The sequence below is a fragment of the Carettochelys insculpta genome, chromosome 15 (genome assembly GCF_033958435.1).
Source record: "Carettochelys insculpta isolate YL-2023 chromosome 15, ASM3395843v1, whole genome shotgun sequence".
Lineage (NCBI taxonomy): Eukaryota > Metazoa > Chordata > Testudines > Carettochelyidae > Carettochelys > Carettochelys insculpta.
The window spans coordinates 31,521,158-31,541,729 of NC_134151.1; the positions used below are offsets into that span (position 1 = coordinate 31,521,158).

A 20,572-nucleotide genomic window follows, 5' to 3' on the forward strand; every position below is an offset into this window, starting at 1 on the left:
AGTCAGGGTCCGCCCTGGCCTGTTTCCACTGTGTGATCCATTTGGACAATGGGACAGTGTAAAGCAGTGTGAAAGCCAAATCTAATTAGAAAATATTTCCTCTTGCTTACCACATCTCTTATAGTTAAATAGCGGAGGGAAAAATTCCACTCTATGCAGTGAAATTATTTCATAAAAGGTCTTTTACACAAAGTGAGCTGTTCAACACCGTGTCCTCGGTCCCGTCCAAGCAGTCAATATTACAGCATTGTCCCTCTTAATCGCTGTGGCAACATTTGGAAAAAAAATAACCAAGGAAAACAGACTGCTGAAGGGCATGCTTCTTTATTTACTTGTGCAAAGTCCCAACAATGAAATAAGCTGATATGCCCGTGCTCCAAACATGCCAGGGAAGAAAGTGAACAACTCTCAATTTGTTTCGCCTTTTGGTTCAAAATGTGTTGACCTTCATGGGGTACTGTAATAAGTCCGTCTGAGAAGATATTAATAGAATATATTTATATTAAGTTTCAGCCCTGGGTTGATGCCCCTTTAACTGATCTCTGTCAACTAGTTTCTCTCTTTGTGAGCATGTAATGGTTGCAATTGTTAAAACACAAAACAAACACTGTGAAGTGTGTAGGAAACTTGGCCCTGGGCAGTCGAAGTTCCTAACGGGCAGGAACTAGAAATCAGTCAGCCATCTTGTTCCTGGTTAACAGTTAAAAGGTTTCCCCTTCGCCACTGTGCTGTTGCTCTGTGTAAGAGACATGAAACAGACCTGTTTTAGGAATCTGCTTTTTAAAGCCACCTGGGTTTTCCCCAAATAGTTCTTCACAGTATCTTTAAAAATAAGTTTAAGACCACAATCCCAGAAGGCACCAGGGTTATTTGTTTCAAAGCCATTTCTGTTGCTTTATGCTTTTAGGAAATGGGTGAAAAATATAACCTCCTTCCTGTATAGTCTGTGTTGTACATCATACTGCACATCATTCATCTACCTAGTCAACAATGTTCAGCTGATAAACACTGAATTCTAAAATGAGCCAGCCCTGGAGCACAACATTATGGCTACGTCTACACTAGCCCAAAACTTCGAAATGGACATTGTGAAGTTTACTAATGAAGCTCTGAAATACATATTCAGCACCTCATTAGCATGCGGGCGGCCACGGCACTTCGAAATTGATGTGGCTTGCCGCCGCGTGGCTCGTTCAGACGGGGCTCCTTTTCAAAAGGACCCCAGCAACTTCGAAGTCCCCTTATTCCTATGAACAGAGAGGAATAAGGGGACTTCGAAGTAGCCAGGGTCCTTTCGAAAAGGAGCTCCATCTGGATGAGCCGCATCAATTTCAAAGTGCCGTGGCCGCCCGCATGCTAATGAGGCGCTGAATATGTATTTCAGAGTTTCATTAGTAAACTTCAAAATGGCCATTTCGAAGTTTTGGGCTAGTGTAGACACGGCCTATGAGGTTTTTTTCCCCCTCTACAAATCTACTGAAGCAGGTTTCACAGATTTTTCAAAGCACATTCGCTGCTTTCTTCACTGACAGCATCCACATTTTCCAAAACTTCAGACACACTTTTAAAAAAAACTACTAAAATCATTGAAACAATCATGTGTACATTTTATTTTTAAAAGCTGCCTTCTCAGCTAAAGGCTCCCTGACCACTACAATTTGGGCTTGTCTACACCACCACCTTCCTTCAAAGGAAGGATGGTAATTAGAGTGTTGGCAGTTTATTAATAAAGTGCTGCCATGCATAGGCATCACTTCATTAAGCAAATTCCCCGCACAGCAACTCCGAAGTTTTAAACTTTGAAGAACCGACATGTGTCTAACCGTGGCACACCCGCTGGTACTTCCAAGTGCCGGGACAACTTTGAAGTCCCCTTACTCCAAAATTTTGGAGTAAGGGGACTTCCAAGTTGCCCCAGCACTTCAAAGTACCGGCAGGTGTGCCACAGCAAGACATGTGCCACTACTTCAAAGTTTAAAACTTTGGAGTTGCTGAGGGCGGGGTGGGGGTGGGGGGAGATTTGCTTAATGAAATGCTGCGTATGCACGGCAGCACTTCATGAGTAAACTCCCAACACCCTAATTACCATCCTTCCTTGGAAGGAAGGTGGTAGTGTAGACAAGCACTTTAAGTAATTATTTTAATGCACATTTTTGGCTGTCTTCCTGACTTTTAGAACTGACTACACCTTAAAAAAATCGCTGCTCCGAGTATATTTGAAGAACTAAATCCCATCACAATTTAATTTAATGGTGCTCTCTGATAGCTGGAAATAATTAGTATATTTTATTTAAAAATTGTTAGATTTCAGATGTCAGTTAAATCTTGACACCAGAGAAAACCCGCAGCAATTCTAACTTGATCAGCTTATGATTTCTTTTCTCAACTGATCTGCCCACTTCTAGCCAATCTTATTAACTCAGACATTAGCCTTTGGCTGTGAATCCAACCTCAGCTTCTCTATGTCCAATCCCACAGACAAGTGTGTGCATTTGTCCCATGAATGTCAGGCTATTTCTTACTTTCTGTTTGGACAAAGAAAGGGGTGTAAAGATGAGACTCCCCAGCAAAAAATGGCAGGAAAAGACACAATAAGAGTTTCCATAATTACAGTCAAGATAATTATCAATCTTTCCAATTTGAGTAACCATCTATAAGTTGACATGAACCAGCACCATTACTCGGTATGCTTACTGATTTGTGAGGAGATTCAGCAACTAAAAGAGAAGGGAAAAAACACCTTTTCATGTAGCATTAAGAAGGAAGAGGTGGTGTAAATTAGTTCACAATCTGTGAGAGTAAACCAGGGTAGTGGAGGAAGGGCCAGGAAGATTTTTTTTTTTTTTAATATTCTGATGCATTGTGAAGGAGAGCAGAACTGCAAGCTTTCTGTGGTGAACCAACTGAAGGAAAGAGATCAGGCTGCTACCTTTCCAAAGTAATACAAAAGTGTATCTTAGCTCAAAACAACTCTCAGACAGTCAAGAAAAGTCTCCCTCTCTCTCTCTTTCTCTCCCTCTCTCTCTCACTCACACACACACACCCCCTCACTCTAAGACAGTCAAAAGTCTCTCTCTCACACAAACACAAAATTATATAGGCAAACTGTAACAAACTGGTGTGAAGCAATCTCTGGTAATCTGTCACTAATCACCATGTCAGTGGTGGGTGTCATGCTTATTTCTGTCCCAGAGTAAAAAGGGAAGTATAAAAATCTAGCAAAGATTAAGTCATTTGTGGCAGGAGGTTAGAGAATACACACGTTGAAATTGTATATCACACTCAAAATGCTAAAGGTAGAGTACTCAACGCAAAACATTCATGGAAAATAAAATTCAACCAGAGGAAAATAATTCTTAATTAAAAGTTTATTTCTTCACTTTTGCTTAACACAAAGCTTTGGCATTAGCAAATTTTAATGAAAAGTAAATGAACTAAATATAACTGCGTATGCTGCATGATTGATAAATGATGCAAAAAATAGGTGTCTCTCCAAGGCAATGTGTCAGAAAGTGTTTCTTCAATACCATTCTGCTCTGTGGGGTAAGAAAGAGGACAGAATATTTATATTAAAGCTAAAAATTAACATTGAAAATCTGTAAAATAAAAGTCAACAAGAAAATTATAAAGCTAAAAATGGTGAATGGGGTCTGTGCTCCCCACATCATTGCTTATTACGAGTGAAAAGTATCAATTACTAGAATTCTTCACAACACTGCTGTAAGGTCTGAGTCTTAATTTTAAACCACTAAGAAATTAGTGCCCAATGCCAGCAGCCTCTGATCAAGGAAATGTGTTTGTGTAATTTCTTTTGGGAGACCAGTCTCAGGTTATTTCTGGGTATATGGAGCAAAATTGGCCCATTAGCTAAATAATTAATAGGAAAGGCAGCTGTGAAGTCAGATCAGTTCCTGGAAGTGTGTGTCCCACCTGGGAATAGCATGAGATGTTTTAAGGCCAAGTGAAAGCAGCCATTTAATGAAGTGTCCCTTCTCACTGTTGTTATTCAAATGGTTAGAGTTGTCTGGAACTGCTCTGGACGTGCACATGAACACAGCAACTAATGCCTTAAATCAACCTGTCAGAACAGTGGGAAGCATAGAAGAGGAAGCAAGCAGCAGGGAACGTCCTTTACACTAACTGAGAAATGTTCTCAGAGTTCCATCCCAGAATGCTTAGCACCATCCACTTGCTTAGTTTACTATTTCTCCTCCTTCCTGCTGGCTTCACTGGAAAATGAAATCCCCACCTGCATGTTTAGTTATGGTTCACTGACTTCATGGTGCACTGTCACCATTGGTTTTTATAGGGAGAAGAGGAAAGTAAAACAGTGTCGCACTTCACAGAAATCACAATGAAGAGTCACAATACACCTGGTACGCTGACCAATACAGGAGAAACTTTTTGCTTGACAATTTGCACATTAGGCAGCAGTGAAGCAAGTAGTTGAAAAATAGTGGCGCGCACACACCGGCGCAGTCCTAAGACAGACATCCTAACTTAGCAGGAGAGGTGGAGGTTGCTGACTCCAGTGATGATGAGGCTGGGTAGCTGTATGCAGGTACTGAAGTTCCATGAAGAGAGAGACGGGCCAGTGTTTCTAGCCCCGTTTTACACTCTTTCCATCTTTGCTAATCTATTTCAGTCTCACTGTTTTTTTAAAAAATAGTGTTTTTCATATTTTGACTTGGCTTCCAGTTCTACCACTGTTGGTGGTAGTTCACATGACAGTGATGCAGCCTTCACTTGTGTCATCTAAATATTGCCCTGAAGAAGTTCCCTAGATGCAGTTGTTCCTTGTGAATAAAAAGAGTTTTTGTGAAACTCAGTGCAATACTTCCTGCTGCATATTAAAAAAAAGAGCAGCAACCAAGAGGAGGGAAGACCAATATGGGGAGCTGAATCGGACAAGAAATGCAATGGGTTCTGCTTCTATGAGTGTACACTGCAGGATGGTTGTTACACTGATCGAGTTTTCTCTGTCTTCTTCCTAATGCACCTGGCAATGCCCCAAAATGTAAACATTCCTATTTCTCATGCACTAATACACAACTCCTAACAAGTTCCCTCCTCCAATTTTGCTGTCTATTTTTCACAGCCGCAGACTGTCTTAAGGATGGAGGTCATCCTCTCCAGTTTTGCCATGTCCGTGATAATTAGCTGTGATTTGATGCCATATCAAAAGAAAAACTAAAAGATTGGACTGGTTCCTTTAAAAAAAAAAAAACCTTAAATTCTTGTCCAGGCATCCCTTTGAAAGCAGCATCTGGAAGACCAAGAGTGTATGATTTACAAATCTTAGCTGCAATCCATGATAACTAGGAGGAAAAACTGGGGTCAAAGTTACTGACCCAAATAAATCTGTATGTTCCTTTCTGAACTAAATTTACCAAACTGTATGGGTTCAACTCACGTATTGTGAGAGAGAGCAATTTTTTTAAATCAGAAATGAAGATGAGCATTTTGATTTAAAAATGGCATCTTCTCTACAGCTCTCATCTCACTTTCTTCCCTTCCTCCCTCACCTTTGTTTTGCTGCCTCAATCCATATTTCAGTGTTACTGAATTCTGTTTCCATCCACTGTATCTAAAAGCTGAAAAATTCTGTTCCTCTTCTCTCAGCTTCTGAAGAGAGGAAACTATATTTATAAAGGTGATCTTTTCTGATCTGCATTTGAAAAGAATCCAACTTTCAGTAAGAGGATCAACACAGCAACAGAACATGAGCTTAGTGAGAGACATTTAGAGGTAAAGAGGGAAAACGCTGACCCTCAAATTCAAGGAATAAGAAAATATTAGGGGCCGGGATTTTCAGTAACTAGTTTTGCATGTATTTGTGCACATCTAATTCGCATGGGCAGTTGTGTATAATGTAGAAATTGCTATTTTATGCAGATAGAACACCTGCAAAGCGAACAACTTTGCGGTCAAGACAAACGTAGGAAGATGCTCTTACTGAAAATCACAGCCTTCATACTGTAATCAGAGTTGGCATAGTGAAAATCTACAAATATTAAGATGGTATGGATGTTTTTGCATCTTATTTTGGACTGCAACTCTTTATTAAGGCATGGCTTGAAAGCTCCAAAGACTGGAACATTCCACCCTCTGAATACCTACAAAGTAAGTAACAGCACTGCAGGATTCCCATTACTGCTCTTGAGCCCTAAAATGCTCTGAAAGGAGCAACTCTAGCAATACAACTTCTAAATCCTCCCTTCTCCCTGTGAAGAGTGGCAACAATGAAAATTGGTTTTGAAATCTGAAAACTGAGAAAATGAGACTGAGACTGAGACTGCAGGTAGCAACCAGCAGATGGCAAGAACTACAGGCTGCCTGGATGCACAGTCTGGCCTAGTGGTCCAAAGGTAGAAGCTTACCATTGAAGTGTCAGCTGATCCATGTCAATTCAAAAGCTACACAGTCTACCCAGACTCTGTGATATCCCAGTCCCCCTTTTTTTTTCTCCCCCACTTCCCCTTTGTGGAAAACTGTTTCAGCAAATCTAGTTACATATGGATTACCAAGTGCTACTGAACATTTCCCCAAAGAAGAGAAGGTGCTCAGTCTTTGAAAGCCTCTTTTCTCCTAGCCTTCCCCACCTCCCACTCCTTTCCAGTGATGCCTATGACACATACACCAAAAACTAGATAGATGCACATCTAAATATATACTTACTCGTTAGCATTCAAGCTAGCTGTGGCTTTGATGATCATGTAGCAGAGTGTGAGGGCGCTGAGGAGGCCAAAACTGGCAATAATAAACCATTCTTCTGTTGACAAAGGAAAGGAGGAAATCACTCGTGGGAGAAGGCTTATGTCAAATCGATGAGAACATTTCTCCCAAGCGCCACTGGCAGAAGGCAACAGGGTTCTCAGCCATGATTGGCACCAGGAAGTAAAGCAGAAGGAAGTTAGCCACAGAGTTACCGCTCAGAGAAGGCCAGCAAAGAAATGTAGAGAGATATGGGGAAAAAGCCTGGAACAACTTTATCTCCTGGATGAGCCCAAGGGTTAGCGAAAAAGAAGCACTTAATATAAAGTGAAATGCAAGATAAAGAAAAATGTAAATGAAGGCATTCCTCTCCTCACAGTCAATATGGACATCGTCAGGATTGCTCTGGGGAGCCGAAAATGTGAATTCATACACATGGGTATATGGACATATACTTACAAAAATAATTTTCTCCCTCAAAGCAAATACTTTAGGGGTATTTTTATTTATACAAAATCAGTGCCAGTTGCCATGCATTCACACAAAACTGTAACAAATTTTCCATGTAACAGAGGGCTGTGATATTTGGCAAGGGAACAGATTTCAATTTCAACTGAATATGTATATGTACAAATGCTTTAAAATAAAAAAAGACAATAACCCTTTAAAAATGTTCAATATCAAAGGCGTTATTAAACAACCACCATGCTCTCTCTCCTCCTGAAGTTCTGCATGTGCAAATAAGTTTAATTAAAAATATTTCTATTTATTGACAAGTACTTTTGGATTTACCTGCGTGTGCTACAGAAATGTGTGTTATATATAAAGTTAAAACCTGAAAAGTGTTTTTAAAGAGGCTTCATTTTATAAGCACACTCAAAGAATATGTCTACACAGCAGCTTTATTCCTGAATAAGCTATTCTGGAAGAACATATTGCAAAATAGAGCATCTACACACAATAGAGCCTATTTTGAAACAGAGTCATTGCACACATTGTGGCTTACTTCAAAATAGGCTCTATTCCTTGTCTAAACAGCCCCTATTTTGAAATACCTATGTCAAAATAGGCGCTACTCCTCGTACAATGAGGTTTTACCAATTTCGAAATAAGGCATATGCTATTTCAGAATTATTTCAAAATAGCGGTTGTGTTGCATAGACACTCACAGCTGCTATTTTGAAAAAAAAAACTTTGCTGTGTAGACATATCAGCTATGTCTACACTACAGCAATCTTTTGAAAGAACTCCTTCTGGAAGATCTCATCTGAAAACTTATTTTTGAAAGAGTCATCCATACACAAAACAGTGTATCAAGAGAGTGTCCACACAGCCCTGGCTCTTTCAAAAGAGTGGGCCAGGGATCAAAAAAGCAGGTGCCATGAGGACTGCTCTTTTGAAAAAAGGGCCTGCAGAACATCTACACACACCTTTTTTTTTTTTTTTCCCAGAAGAAGCTTTCGAAAGAAAGTACTCTTCCTGATCTGGGAGCAGAAGAGGGCTTCCGGAAGAAGAGCTGTGTTCTTTTGATTTCAGACCAAAAGAGCGCATTTTGTGCACAGATGCTCCACGTGTTCGTTCAAAATAGGGCCCGATTTTCCATAGAATTTGCTGGTGTAGATGCAGTCACCCAGAATGAACTGTTGCTTATATTTCTTTCCTTTCCCATGGTGTTAAACCTTTGAAAACCAGATACTATAACAAGGAATAGACAATCAAGACAATCAACACTCCTGCCTTCAGGGAAGTTGAGCAGTTATATTGGTTTGGCTGCAAACTTTTTTCTTTTGGGTGGAAACTCACTGAATATTAAAAATTGTTCCCAGATTTAGTCTATTCAGGAGTGGTAAGGCAATGGATGGATAAGCAGTTATAGATGTGAATAAAGCGACCTGTTGGTTTATGCGTGAACTAGTTTGCTTTATTGTAGTATAAAGTGTTCCATAATGCTCTGTATTTACAGACTATTTTTAAGGAACTCTGCTTATTAACAGAGGTACGAATACAAGCAGTGACCACTGAGTTTGAGATTGGGAAAATAGACATGAATGAAGAAAATATGAGAAAACTGACTAGCTCCAACATGGATTTGAGCTCTGTGATACAGTCAAAAGCAAACATGTATCCATACATCAAATCATTATCCTAAAACAGTTACAAAACGATGCAATGCCATGCATACCACATACATAGAGTCTTTGTTTACACACCAGAAGCTCTATGTGGAAACTACTCTCAGTGGAATTTCCTCTAGGTTTTCCTTTGAAGAGAGCCTTGCAAACAGTTCGCTTATGCTGACCTACAATATTCTGATGCCATGAAACATCCAGATTACTCTGGGCTCAAAGACCCTAGCATCAAACACAAAAATTGCAAGCTATAAAGGCAGGCATGACAAGTATTAGGGCAAATCTCTGAGCTCTCTACTGGGGCCACAGAGGTTCCAAATGCAACACATTAATTAAGAAAGTGTCTAAGGACCCTTGACAGTACCTATAACCAGCTTAGTAACTACTTAGTAACTAACCAAGAAGTTAAATAATAGTCTTGCAATATAGTTTTGCTGTGTTGAAATAGTGGATGCCTTTTTGGCAACCATAGTTCCCAAGTTGTGTAACAAATTCATACTTCTATACAGTGCTAAATGAATTTACAATTAATATTGAGAGTTTGCACCACAGCCCCTGAAGTTATTAGTTTTAATAAAAACCATGTATGTTTCTTGCATAGGTTGAATCTCTCTAATCCGGAACTCTGTTGGCACTCAAAATCCATAATCCGGCATGATTTGAGTTAGTTGGACTTACTGGTGTGGTCAAGTTTTGTCATCCCATAAAGTTTGTTTCCAGCCACTATTCCTGGCTCTCAGTATTCTCTGCTGTTATTAGGTGTACAGTAGACCCTCGCTTTGCGCGGACTCAACTTACGTGTTTTCATATTAACACGAGTCGAGTCTGGGGGGACCCTACTTTATTGTACTCCGTTGCTCTGCTTACCCCTGGGCTGCTTACCTCAGGGGTCCTTAGGAGGCAGCTCCTGCCTTGCAGCTGCCAGGCGCTGCAAAGGCGGGGAAGAGAGGGTCAGGCACAGGTGGAGCTTCCCGGGGCCAAGCCATGCCACAGTAGGAGCTACCACCCCCAGAGCCAACCCATAGTGTGGTTGGGGCATGGCAAGGGCACCATGGTTGCTCCACATGGCTGGCGGCTGGAGAAAAGGCTCCAGCTGCCCACTTCTCCCAGCTAAGGAAATTCTGGGGATCTCCCCAACCTCTATCAATTTATGCAAAATTTATGTCGAGGTTGCCCAGGATGCAACCTCCGTGTAAATTGAGGGTTTACTGTAATTTACCCCTAAATGCCTTCTAAGAGCCCAGTAAGCAGTGAAAGTGCTGGTAATGCTGCTAGAGAATACTGACCTCCTGTGGTCCAGCAAAGTCTCTCAGCCCTGTTCAGGTTCCGAGAGTGCTGGATTAGAGAAGTTCAGCTTGTATTAAGAGAGATCACACTTGTTGCTATAGGAAAAGCTTTCACTGCTGCCCTGCTGTGCAGAGCCACAGCAAAGCAACCACCACCCATCTTGGAAACCATGAAACTATAATTAAAACCAAATAACGCTTACTTGTTACAGCAATGTTGATCTCCCCTGTCCTTGGACTTATTTCCCCATCCTGTGGAAGCTGTGACATCCCACTAGTGCGCAGGGGCTCCAGGCTGAGTGAGTTGTCATTGGCAAAGTCACTAAGTGCTGATCGCCTATTGGCTGGTTGGCCTCTGGCAAGCCTTTCCATATCAAAGGGTACATTATCTGTACATGGCACATTTGGCTGGAAAAAAAATTTCCATATTAAAATATTAATTATTCTACACACAGGCAGCCTGCAAAATCAAAAACTATATGCATGCACACATTTTGGACATTTGTCTCATAGGGTTTTAGTTTTGTTTTGAAACAAAGACGACACCAAATGAGGTACAAAAGCCAGTCTCTATCAGAAAAACAAGGTAGCTGAGGTAGTATCTTTTATGGGACCAACTTCTACTGATGAAAAGACACATTTCTGAGTGCCTCCTTAGGTCACTGTGTTTGCCTCAAAAGCTCCTGACTTTTCACAAAGAGAAGCTGGTCCAGCAGAAGGCATAACCTTACTCACCTTGTCTTGCTAATATCCTGGGACCAACAAGGCTATAACACCACCATCTTGATCATAGAAAGTCGGTCCTATGATATCCAACAGTATTTTACAAAAATTTTGTTTAAAAGACACCTGAAGAAAACTTCTGTACATAGGTACAGAAAATATCATCATGATTCAGTTGAGGCAGATGATTATGTTGGTGTCACAGAGCCTATATTCAATAACAGTATATTCTTAAGAGTAAAGAATTTAACTGCCATAGGTCATAAATTCTGATTTCCTGTGTACTCGGTGTCCGTAGTGATAACTTTAGACAAGGCACGTGAAATTATACAGTTTCCTCTTTGCACACCTCAGGTATGTTAATTACAAAAATAGCTTGCCCACTGTATGCTATTTGTGGTTATTTCTAGAAAGTTTGGATAGTTTCAGTGAAGTTAGGAATGCAGGCCTGATCTCTTCTTTGTTATGCTCGTCTTGACTGCTACTACCAACGTGGTGTGAAGCTTTTCTTTCTCCTTTTTATTGAGGACATAACCTGCCTGAGAATTACCACCGTCCTTTAATTTCTCCCCAGGCAGGAAAACGGGAGAAAGATCTTTGAGACCATCCTCTAATGACTCGTTGTGAATCAGTTATCAGTTGGTGTTTGCAGGACAGATTCGCCAAGCCCTCAACCTCTCTATACGCACTGGAGGTCCTCTGGTTGGAGGCTGGTAAGAGGCCACACTCAAACCACAGGAAGAAGGGCTCCAACATGGCTAGGCAATATGCTCTTGCCAAGCTACCATGCCTACTGTGATGGATTCTCTTATTAGGAGCTACGTTGTGTGAAGTTACTTGAACCACATGCAGCTGTTATCTACAACAGGTCACAAATACGTAACTTACTACAATTCCTAGGGCCTTCAAAATGTTCAGTTTACACATAGGACAGGTACAGTGCTCGCTAAGCCAAGGATCCACACAGGCTTTGTGGAAAACATGCCTAGAAAAGAACACAAGGGCACACACAATTTATTCAACTGCATAGGGAGTTTCATGGTGTACAGCATTAACAGGCTAACATTCAGATAAGGTTTCAGGAATAAAACATTCAACAAAAAATTTAGGAGCCTACAATACAAACTAAAAGATGAAGAATGGAATGACATGGACCTAACTACATAAGCCTTTTCTGTTAAGGCTCTGTGCTGTCTGGATCAAGGAAATCAAAAGTTTTGCTTTCCTTTGCCCCTGGTTAATTATGGTTCACTTAGGAAAAACAGGATTGAAGCCCTTGTTCTGCACTTGGACCTACAAAGCCAGGCCTGTGGCACCTGCAGAAGCCTTATCAGCAGGATCAGTTTATAAAGTGAACTATAAAATCTACACAGATCCACAACCTTGTCTTTAATGAGTTTAAAACTGTAACATCCTGAATATGTAGGCATTCCAGCAAATGACAGTACTAGTGCATGCAGTTGCAGTATATAACCTGTAATGTCTTCCAAGTATACTTCATATTTTGCAGTGTTTATATATTTTGTTACTGATAATACATGATTTAGCTAAATATTAGGTTTACAAATGAAAACCGTAATCCCACAATTGGATCACTGCAGGATTAATTTCTGTGTACTAATTTGCTTCTACTTGATTCAGCCATAGCACGAACTACAGAGTAAAATTTAAATGTATATTTTTGTTTATTACATGGTTCCAAGTTAAAATCCTGTATCCGTGCAGCATGATAATTTTAAAACATTGTAAAACAGGGTCTATATAACAAATTTATAAAGTACCTATTGCACTAGTATTTAGTATTAGTTCTATATCAAATAGGGACCTGCCCCCATTGACATAGTTCAAATACGCTAGCTGGATATTAAGTAGTCAACATAGTGTGAGAAATGTTACAACTGAGAGATTAATGGTAGAAAAGGTGGAGAGTGTCCCACCTGCTCTACCACAGCATAATAGTACTGGAATCAAATGTTGTGATTTTGCTGCTGCCTTTCCCTAACAGACTGCTAGTCTTTTTAATGCTTCTGGTGCTTGTCTTCAACAGGTACAGCTGCCCCCTCTCTTTACCTTCCCTCAGTTTAAACTGGCTTGTGTGGGCACTAACCTACCTGCTGACACTCCCATCTTGAGAGAGCCCTCTCTGGCTGGCTCAGAAGGTGAAAACTTGCAGCAGCAGCAGCGTCTTTCCTTTCCTGGTTGAACTACATGGGCTGTCTCACTCCCCATGCAGTTGTAGCTGCTTGGATACTATGTACTTTCTCTATACTACTGTAGTTTCTTGGGAGAGGCTCCTATAAAAGCAGGGCAGGGTCTCTGAAATACAGCCCTGAGCAGCAGCAGAGCCTCTTTGCAGCAGCTAGTTGCACACAAGTTGCTGATTTCCTCTTCCTGCCATGTCTCCAAGCTCCACCCAAGACCTATTCTCAATTACGTGGCAAGAGCACAGTCCCATTAAGAAATAAAATTTAAACTAAAAATCAATTGCCATATATTGCAATTAAAAACAAACTGAACTTATGAATTCTTTACAGACTTTTATAACTGGCTAAAGTATATGAGTGGGAGAAGAAACACTTAATAGCTTTACCCTACCCTGCATACCTTTTGAGAATTGGAAAAACAGGCTAGCCATCTTACATCATAACAAATTTAAAGATAGGAAGGCAAAATGGGCTTCTACTTGCACAGCATTTTAATTTGTATTAAACAAGAAACAAGAAATTAAACAAGAAATTTGCACTGCTATTTAATGGCTTGCAAAAACTTGCTTTTAGATAGATTGATTAATATTGAGGCAATTAACATTGATTTTGAAATAAGTTTAAGAGGGGGAAAGGACTGTGCAAGAAGAGTAACAACATGCTTAGGCAAAGGAAGATGATTTGCCTTCCTTGAACTGTCACTTTACCTGTAGAACATTTCTGACAACGAGTGGCTGGGGCAAGAAATGGTATCAATAGATTCTCTACTTTAATAGAGCACAGCCATACACTAATATACTTAGTCTATGCTGAAAAGTTGCATTGGCGAAATTATAGCCTAAGGAGGGTAGCCGTGTTAGTCTGTAGTTTCACAAAAAATCAGACAGTCCTGTAGCACCTTAAAGACGAACAATTTTATTTACTGGGTAACGAGCTTTCACAGGTAAGACCCACTTCTTCAGACTTGGAGCAGAAATAAGAATCCAGGGTTTATATAGCTGGGGATGGGTGGAGGAAGGAAGGAGAAAAAAAAAATAGAAGAAGCTGCGGGCGGGGGGGAATTACCTCTCTTTAATAGGACCAGTGGAAGAAGTAAATTAAGGTTTTGTTTGCACGGGTTGCATTTAGGCATAAAAACTTTACTGGCAATTGGAGTACCTCTGAAAACTACAATTTCCCAAAATATCTGAGGATTCTGAATGTGTCTCACTCTAAAAGCCAAATTACAATTCTGAAAAGAAATTTAAGAGAGGAAAAGCAATAAATTCCTACCCTAAAGCAAAAGAATAATAATTTTATGCACCACTGGATTGGAAGCCATTTAAACATGAAGACATACAGAACCCCACATCATATTTTTACAGCCACTTTATGTCAGAATTATACTCTCCTGCATTCATGTGCTGGTTGGGCGTGGCTTGACAATCTGGCATGGAGACCTGTATTAACCAAGCTATGAATGTACTGCAGTATATGCCAGATTGTTTCATCAGGAAAATATAATAATTTCCATTACCCAGCTTGTTGATATCTCTATACTTCATTTTAGACTCCTTATCAACGCAATGAATGTGGGACAAATGAGTGTGAAAAATGGGACCGGTATTCTGCTCATTCTTCCTGGGCAACTGTACAAAACCCCACTCCTCCCACTTTCCTTACTTCTGTGGTCAATAGTTAACTTTTTATTTTTATCACTCAGGACAGTACAGAAAAGATTACTCAGCTGTCCTTTAGGGAGAAGTGAGCTTGCAATCCTGTGGTACATATAATTATATTACTGTGTCATGTTACACAATTTATTGCTTTTAGTCACTTATATTTCTTTAAAAATCTCTGTACTCTGGATTTTAGAGGAGGACATGCATTTACAACAATCTAATATTTTGTAAAAGAAGAGACATTAAGACTCTATGTAAATATAAACCAGCTTTAATATGTTACCAGCTAATCAGTGCTTAGTGATATAAAAACCATTCAGATCACATTAGGCCCTGAACAATAGGGATTCCAATGTATAGATAATAAACATTATGAGATTATATTGAAAGAGATATTAAACAGTTTGATGTTTCTATGCATGTAAAAAGAGAAGTTGCTCACCGTAGTAACGATGGTTCTTCAAGATCTGTCCCCGTGGGTGCTCCACAATAGGCGTCGGGCTTGCCCGGCGCCGCAGATCGGAATTCTTCCAGCAGTTTCTCCTGGATTGCGCATGCGCCAGTGCGCACCGCTCCCTTGCGCATCCCCGGCCACATGCACGATCCGGTCCCCGCCAGTTCCTTGACCAACCGCCTCGGATGCTCCTGAAAAACACTAGACAGAGATCCAAAGCGGGGAGGATGGGCGGGTGGTGGAGCACCCACGGGGACACATCTCGAAGAACCATCGTTACTACGGTGAGCAACTTCTCTTTCTTCAACGAGTGTCCCCGTGGGTGCTCCACAATAGGTGACTACCCAGCAGTAACCCAAGAAAGGAGGTGGGTAATCGGTTTATGTGCAGCTTGCCCCCGAGAGGACTGCTGTCGAGAGGCGGGTATCCTCCTGGAATACCTGATGTAGGGCATAATGCTTGGCGAAGGTGTCATAGGATGACCAGGTCGCCGCTCTACAGATGTCCTTCAACGCAATGCCCTTAAAGAAGGCTGTTGACGCCACCACCGCCCTGGTGGAGTGAGCCCTGGGCGGGGCCAGCAAAGCAGTCTTTCGAAGTTCATAGCACATTTTTATACAGGATACAAAGTGCTTTGAGGTTCTCTGTGAAGAGAGACCTTCTCCTTTTGACCTGGGAGCGAGAGAGACTAGAAGCCTGTCTGTTTTCTGGAAGGACTTAGTTCTGTCTATGTAGAAGGCCAACGCCCATCTCACATCCAGGAGATGCAGGCGTGCCTCCTTCCTGGAGCTGTGAGGCTTCGGGTAAAACGAGGGTAAAACTATTGGCTCGTTAAGATGGAATTCTGATGAAACTTTTGGAACAAAGGCTGGGTGCAGCCTTAAGGTTACCGCCCCCTTTGAGAATACTGTGCAGGGTGGCGTTGCCATAACTGCTGCGAGCTCACTGACCCTGCGAGCTGACGTAATTGCAAGGAGGAAGGTTGTTTTTATCGTAAACAGACGTAGGGGAACCGTGGCTAATGGTTCAAAAGGTGGACCCGTGAGCGTGCTGAGCACCAGGTCCAGGTTCCACGATGGCAGAAGCGGTTTCCGAGGGGGGCACAGGTTTACCAACCCCTTCAAGAACCTGGTAATGATAGGATGGGCAAATACCGTGGGCCCCTCCTCTGTATGCCGAAAGGCTGATATAGCGGTGAGGTGGACTTTTAGCAAGGATAATGAAAGTCCGTCCCTCTTGAGGTCCAATAAGTATTCAAGTATTACTGGTATAGGAACGGCAAGGGGAGCTAACTGTTTGGCGGAACACCGGGCTGTGAATCGAGTCCATTTCTGCTTATAAGTCTTCCTGGTGGAGGTCCTTCGGCTACTTTCCAGGACTTGTTGTACTCCCTCCGTGCATGTACTTTCTAAGGAGCTGAGCCATGGATTAGCCATGCTTGTAAGCGCAGGCTCTGAGGGTTCGGGTGCACTATGGACCCCTGGGCCTGCGTGAGTAGGTCCAGCGCCACCGGTAGGGGGAGCGGTGGGCAGTCCGACATGCGCAGAAGCAAGGGAAACCATTGCTGCCGATCCCACGTTGGGACTACTAGTATCATGCGAGCTCTCTCCCTTCTGGCTTTCTGCAAGACCTTGTGGATAAGCACTGTGGGGGGGGACGCATAAAGTAGGGGCCCTTCCATGGAATCATGAATGCGTCCCCCAGGGACCCCCGCCCCACTCCTGCCCTGAAGCAGTACTGGGGACACTTCTTGTTGTGCTGTGTGGCAAACAGATCGATCTGGGGAAACCCCCATGTATGAAAGATCGGTCATAGCAGATCGGCGCGGATTTGCCATTCGTGTGTGAGTGCGAAGCGCCTGCTCAGCTGATCTGCTTTCACGTTGTGAGCACCCGGCAAGTACGAGGCTTTCAACGTAATGTTGTTGGCGATGCACCAGTTCCACAGTCGGACTGCTTCCGCACATAGGGCACGGGATTGGGCTCCTCCTTGTCGATTTATGTAAAACATAGTGGAGGTATTGTCTGTATTGATCCCCACTACTTTGCCACATATGTGGTCTCGGAAATGCTTGCAGGCGTTGAACACTGCTCTGAGCTCTAGTATGTTTATGTGCAGTGACTGTTCTGCAGGGGACCACAGCCCTTGCGTCACCTTGTCGCCAATGTGCGCTCCCCATCCTATGTGGGAGGCGTCGGTAGTAAGAAAAATCGAAATTTGTGGTTGGTGAAAGGGCACCCCTGCTAGCAAGTTCTTGGGGTTTACCCACTGCGCCAGGGATCTGCGCACCTCTGTCGTGGGCGACACTACCCTGTGAACGGTGTGGGATGCTGGTTTGTAGACGCTCGCCACCCAATGCTGTAGGCTTCGCATGTGCAATCTGGCATGCTGTACCACAAATGTTGCTGCCGCCATATGGCCCAGCAGCTGTAAGCACGTTAAGACTGGCACCGTGGGGCTGTATGTAATGACTTGCACCAGTGTACTGATGGCGCGAAAGCGGGCGTCGGCAGATACACCCTTGCTGTGATAGAGTTTATGCGTGCCCCTATGAACTCTATGTCCTGTGTGGGGTCAGTCTTTGACTTTGCGAGGTTGATGACTAGGCCCAGCGAAGAAAACGTGTCCGCTGTGACGCGTCTCATGCGTAGGACCTCTGTCTTCGAGGCTCCTTTCAGTAGGCAGTCGTCCAGGTATGGAAATATGAATACCCCCTGTCTGTGCAGGTAGGCTGACACCACTGCCAAGGTTTTGGTAAAGACTCTGGGGGCTGAGGAGAGGCCGAACGGAAGAACCCTGTACTGGAAGTGTTCCTTGTCGACCATGCAGCGGAGGAAGCGCCTGTGTGTCGGGTGGATCGTTATATGAAAGTAAGCATCTTGTAAGTTGAGGGCTGCAAACCAATCTCCATCGTCCAGTGCCGTGAGTATGGAGGTGACTGTAATCATACGAAACTGTTGCTCGCGCAAGTAGCGGTTGAGGCCCCGAAGACCTAAGATGGGCCTCCAGCCTCCTGTTTTCTTCTCTGTGAGGAAGTAGCATGAATAAAACCCTTTCCCCTGGAATTGTTCCGGCACTCTTTCCACCGCCCCTATGAACATAAGGTGGTCCACCTGCTGTTTGAGCCTCGCCTCGTGGGCAGCGTCCCTGAGGTGGGGCCTGGAGGGAGGCTTCGTCGGTGGGAGCGACTGGAAGGGGATTGCGTAACCAGTGGCTATGATCTCCAGCACCCATTTGTTTGCGGTGATCTTTTGCCATTGGGAGTGAAATGGTCTGAGGCGATGATGGAACATGAGATCAGAGTGGCATTGCGCGATGGTAGTGATAGTGCAGCCCGCGACATGCCCGTCAAACTTGTTGCCTTTGGGCCTGTCCTGAGGGTGTACGGCTTTGTTGGGAACGTTGCCTGGGAGTTCTGAACTGTTGCTGCTGTTGATGTCGCCCTTGGTCGTAGCCCCGCTGATACTGCGCACGCTGTGGTTGGTATGGGTAGTGTCTTTGCTGAGGGTAATATTTTTTCTTCCTATATGGAGGGGTATAAATACCCAGGGTTCTAAGTGTAGCTCTCGAGTCCTTACTGGAGTGGAGGACCGAGTTGGTTGAGTCTGCAAACAACTTTCGCGTGTCAAAGGGAAGATCCACGATCTTCGCCTGTAGATCCCTCGGGATGCCCGATGTCTGGAGCCAGGATTCTCTACGCATGACCACTGCTGTAGCCATTGAGCGTGCCGCCATATCTGCCACATCCAGGGCGATCTGGACTCCTGTCCTCGAAGTGGCATAGCCCTCTTGCACAATTGCCTTTAACACCGGCTTCTTATCCTCCAGAAGTGAATCCATGAGAGAAGTAAGCCTGGAGTAATTATCAAAGTTATGGTTTGCTAGGTGTGCTGCATAATTTGCCATTCTCAATAGCAGGGTGGAAGAGGACTATACCTTCCTGCCAAACAGCTCTAGCTTCTTGGCATCTTTGTCCGATCCCCCCGATTTGTACTGAGAAGTCTTGGACCTCTGCTGGGAGGATTCGACCACCAGTGAGTTTGGTTGTGGGTGACTGAAGAGGAACTCCATGCCCTTTGCCGGGACAAAGTACTTCTTGTCCGCTCTTTTATTCATAGGCGGAACAGAGGCTGGAGTCTGCCATATGGTAGTGGCTGACTCCATAATGGCTTCGTCCAGCGGGATAGCAATTTTGGATGAAACCGGGGGTCTCAAATTTTTCAGGAGTTTGTGATGTTTCTCTGCACTTCTGCCGTTTGAATGCCTTGTGTGAAAGCCACCCTTTTAAACAGCTCCTGAAACTGTTTAAGGTCATCTGGGGGAGCGACATCCCTGGGGGCCATGGCCTCATCTGGGGAGGATGAGGAGGAACCACTAGGGTAAACCTCCCTCAAACTCTCAGGTTCCTGCGGTCGATGGTATACCTGCTCGCTGGAGGATTGTGAAGGAAAGTCTTGGGGTTCTAAAATTAACTCCCCTTGAGATAACTGAGTTTCCATCCCTGCCCGGGAGTGTCCACAGGGGTATCGGCTGGCCGGGGGGGACCTGCCCCTGGGCGTAGGCCTGGGGTGTCTGTGTCCAGCATGATAGGAATGACCATGGCAGCACAGGCATGGGTCCGGAGACCTGGACCACTCTCGGGGTGTGTACCCCCGATGTCTGGGAGAGCGAGACCTCCGCGATGACACAGATAGCGGTGACACTGGTTTGTGATAGTACTCCAGCAGATCCAATCCCAGAAAGGGCGAAGGTGGCCCCAGCCATGGTGACATTGGTTGGAGGAACGGAGAAGGAGGTTCTGGATAGGCCGGTGGAGACCCAGGCCTTCTGGGCGGCGTGTGTAGCACAGGGGGAGAGCTTGTTGTTAGCAGCAGCGCAGCCCTGTCCAGAGAAGGGCTGCAGTGCCGGGTTTTTGCTCTTGCCTTTCCCCTCCCCTGCGGGGCTGGCACCGCCCCCTGCCGCGCCAGGGATCTCGGCCTCGCTATCGGCGCCGCGCTATTCCCACTCAGCTGCGGTGCCGCGCGGATAACGTCCTCCAGTGCCTGTGGGCTCCGTGCCTGCTGGCCCTGGACCGTTGGTGCCGCGGGGGTCGGTGCCGCCTGTGGCGGTGCCCCCGGTTCCTGCGCTGGCCTGGCCGCCGCTCTAGGCGCTGCGTGTGCCGGCTGTTTTGTAATTGGAGGCTCAGACTCTGCCATGTGCGCTGCCGCGGTGCCGCTTGCCTGAATATGTGGCTGGGGGCTGTGTGCTACGCCCGTCCCGCTCGCTGAGACCGCCAGCAGGAATCGAGCTGGGGAGAGCTTCCTCCCTTTTTGCACCGAGGGGGTCAGAGAAGCTGCCTTCCTTTTGTGGAACCCAGAGCCTTCTGATTGCCTCTCCGGCACGTCTGGCTGGAGGGCCTTAT

At 44.1% G+C, this 20,572-nt stretch overlaps 1 protein-coding gene across 4 annotated transcripts in view; it reads right to left on the bottom strand.

Moving 5' to 3' along the window:
* The window catches only part of RNF130 (ring finger protein 130), a 104,209-nt gene that overhangs the window by 16,911 nt on the left and 66,726 nt on the right, over positions 1-20,572 (bottom strand). For 3 of the 4 annotated variants that reach the window (XR_012647680.1, XR_012647679.1, XM_075010182.1), the window contains exons 6-7: positions 11,741-11,837; positions 10,333-10,537 (exon numbers count right to left, since the gene is read on the bottom strand). Coding sequence is in view for 2 of the 4 variants with exons in the window: in XM_075010182.1 (XP_074866283.1) it covers positions 10,333-10,537; positions 11,741-11,837 (302 nt within the window). In the remaining 2 variants the exon portion in view is untranslated. Of the gene's footprint in view, positions 1-3,359; positions 3,537-6,678; positions 6,773-10,332; positions 10,538-11,740; positions 11,838-20,572 lie in introns of those variants that run through there. The other variant, XM_075010180.1, reaches the window with a different exon arrangement.